The sequence below is a fragment of the Artemia sp. Qi Xiang Cuo genome, chromosome 11 (assembly GCF_049724085.1).
Source record: "Artemia sp. Qi Xiang Cuo chromosome 11, ASM4972408v1, whole genome shotgun sequence".
Lineage (NCBI taxonomy): Eukaryota > Metazoa > Arthropoda > Branchiopoda > Anostraca > Artemiidae > Artemia > Artemia sp. Qi Xiang Cuo.
In genome coordinates, this window is record NC_142804.1 from 47,752,858 (window position 1) to 47,756,217 (window position 3,360).

The following is a 3,360-nucleotide window of genomic DNA, read 5'->3' on the forward strand; positions in this document are numbered from 1 at the left end:
GATACTTTCTAGTCTTTTGGGAAGGTCTTCGTCGTCCATACCTGGACAAACAGGTCGGTTAGGCGGCATAGTAGAGTTGGTGAGGACTTGAACATTTTAGAAGGGATCCCATCCTCTCTTGGAGTTTTATTGTTTTTCATGCACTTCAGCGTTTTTTCTACGTCTGCAATACTTGGCGGATCGAGGTTTATTGCGTAGGGCTCTCTATCAGCACTCAAGAAAGCCGATAGATCGCAAGGGGGTTTGACAGGGTTCAGTAGCTCAGAAAAATACTCTCGCCAGCGTTCCATGCGTCCTTCTTCTGTTCGGATAAGTTCTCCGGGCTTATCTTTCAGTGTGTCAATCGCTACAGGAGCTTTTTCTGTTGCTTCTTTCAGTTTGAACATTTTCCTGCTGTTGTGGTTCTTGGACGCTTGTTCCAATTCATTCGCCAGATCTGACCAGTACTTTTCTCTGTCCCGTTTCAGTGACTGTTTAATTGCTTTGCAGGCCACTTTTAAGGGTTCTTTTGCACCTCCCACGAAGGGTCGCTTCTTCTCGACTAGTTCTATGGTATGGTCAGAGATCCAGGCTCGTTGTTTTCGTTTTGTGTGACCAAGCACCTCCTCAGCTACGTCTTGTGTTGCAATTTTTATTTGCATCCATTCTTCGTTGAAGTGTGAAAGAAGGTTCAAGGATTTGAACCGGTTGCTTAGCTTTAACTCGAAGTCGGCTTTAATTTCCGGGCATCTTAGTTTTGACACATCGAGGTGCTTCCCTGCCTTCTGTCGCTTCTATCTACTGAGGCGGTGACGGATTTTGCAAGCGAGGAGATAGTGATCAGATCCATTTAAAGATCCTGTGTCTGCTCCTCTGCATACCCGGGAATCTGTGCAGGAGCTCCTCCATCTTCTGCTGACTAAAATGTGGTCAATCTGAGCTGTTGTTACGCCGTCGTTTCAACGCCATGTTAAGAGGTGGAGTCTCTTGGGCTCAGAGAGAGTGTTTGTGACGCATAGGTTCTTGTATCCGGCTACCTGTAAGAGCCTTTCTCCATTGATGAATCTGTTACCAACGGTATGGTGGCCAATAACTGCTGCTGTGTCGGAGTTTACTCTGCCAGGCCGGGCGTTCCAGTCTCCAGCGACAAACAGTATATCACGCCTTGGTGTCTTGTCAATGATCCGTTGTAGGTCATAATAAAAGGCATCTTTGACCGCGTCACTGCTGTCCATTATCGGAGCGTACACAGCGATTAAGATTATATGGCTGATGTGGCGTCTCAATCTAATCATGGCGATCCTTGGTGACACTGCCTCCCAAGAGGTAACGCATGAAGCAGTAGGATTGTCTATAAGGAACCCAACTCCTTTTTGGCCGGAACCATCCTTGGGACCCCAGTTGTAGAACTGGAATGAGTCAGATTCGGAAACGTTCAACTTTTTGGACAGAACATCATTCAGTCTCGTTTCTGACATACAACAAACGTTGATATTATACTTTTGTAGATCCCTTGCTAGGAGCAGTTGCGTGGATTCCAGCTTGCAGCTGCAAACATTCCACGTGCCAATAGGTAAATGTCTTCTTGGTCGGGTGGCTTGCATACTTGTCGGGCCAGGCACCACCCTGACCTGGTCCACGTCGGCTACCGCGAACGCCGTAGTAGTAGTTTCTCTTTGCATTTGATCTTCAGTATCCATTGGTGTTTCACGAAAATTGGCTTGAACAAGGGCTCCCCCAGACCATTTCACGTGCAGAAGCCGTTGTCCAATTTTAGATCTTCCACCCTTTTGCAGTTGTCCTCCTGGAGAGGATCCTCCCACGATTGCATCCTGCAGTACCATACAATTTAACCCATTGCTGGAAGAAGGTTCAAAACTAGCGGGACGTGTCCACACGCCAATGGGCCCTGTCCAGTGTTCGTCAGAGGTGCCTTCTTCCTCCTCCGCCTGTATTTATGACCCCCGGGCGAGGGTACTCCAGTTTCAATTTTGGACCCCCAGGGGCTAGGTCCCCCATTGGTCCGCGCCTCCCTTTATGGAGGTACCCTACATATCTGTAGGAAGTTCCACTATCCGTCACCTGGGGACGCGCTGAGTGGCCTGTGGAGGGCCCCTACTGAAAAAACTGACTCACCTTTGCCTCGGGGGGGTTGTCATCCTTAAATACATAATTTCCAAAACTTTCAACTACGTTGAGCAAAATGGCTATCTCTAAACTTTGATTGGATGTGTTTGGGGAAAATCTGGGCGTGAGAGGGGGGTTAGTTGCTCCACCATTCACTTTCGATTATTAAAAAGGGCACTAGCCCTTTGAATTTCCAATCGAATGAGCCTTTTTTAAGTTTCTACGAAAACAATTTCTATAAAAACTTATAGCCCCCAGGGCACAACTTACAATCCTTGCCCTGAGGATTGTTGGGGAGTGTCCTCCTCAAAAACATAATTTCTATCTGGAAATCAACTACGCTGAACAAAATTGCTATCTCACAATTTTGATTGGTTGTTTTTCGGAAAATGGTAGGTGTGTAAGGGGTGTTAGTCCCCTTTCAATCACTTTAAACTATTAAAAAGGGCACAAGCCACTGCAATTTCCAATTGAATGAAGCCCTTTTCGAAAATTCTACGAAAACCTTTTCGATACGAACTGCCCTGGTCTAAAGGAATAAAATAATAAATAATACATTGTGCCAACATCGTTCTTATATGCCCCCAGGGCATAACTTACAACTCTTGCCCTAAGGGCTGTTGGGGAGTATCCTCCTTAAAAACATAATTTTTATCTGGAAATCAACTATGCTGAACAAAATGGCTAAGTCAAAATTTTGATTGGATGTGTTTGGGGAAATGGTGGGCGTGGAAGGGGTGTTAATTGCCTTCCAATCACTTTCGACCATTAAAAAGGGCCCAGGCCACTGCAATTTCTAATCGACTAAGCCCTTTTCGTAGTTTCTTCGACAGCTCCTTCGATACAAAGTGCCCTGGTATGGAAACCAAGAAAAAAATTGGATGTGTTTGAGGAAAAGGTGGGGGTGAGAGGGGGGGGGGTAGTTGCCCTCATATCACTTTCGACTATTAAAAAGGGCACTAGCATTTTGAACTTCAAAACGAATGAGCTTTTTTTGAAGTTTCTACGAAAACACCTTCTATAAAAAAAACCTTGTATGCCCCAAGGCATAACTTAAAACCCTTGCCCTGAGGGTTGTGGGGGAGTGTCCTCCTCAAAAACATATGTTATATCTGGAAGTCATCTACGCTGAACAAAATGGCTATCTCAAAATTTTGATTGAATTTGTTTGGGGGAATGATGGGCGTGGGGGGGGGGAGGTGCCCTCCTATCACTTTCTACTTTTAAAAAGGGCACTAGTCCTTTGAATTTCCA

General features: G+C 45.7%; 1 protein-coding gene across 1 annotated transcript; it reads right to left on the reverse strand.

Annotated features, from left to right (window-relative positions):
• Nucleotides 1-938: 938 nt before the first annotated feature.
• Nucleotides 939-1,679, reverse strand: LOC148947063 (protein CFDP2-like). The gene has a single exon (XM_089096502.1). It carries the CDS (start codon nucleotides 1,677-1,679, stop codon nucleotides 939-941), a length of 741 nt encoding a protein of 246 aa, XP_088952628.1.
• Nucleotides 1,680-3,360: the final 1,681 nt, after the last annotated feature.

What these genes read in the sequence shown, in the direction of transcription:
- LOC148947063 (XM_089096502.1), bottom strand. Translation starts at nt 1,679, where the DNA reads ATGGATACTGAAGATCAAATGCAAAGAGAAACTACTACTACGGCGTTC.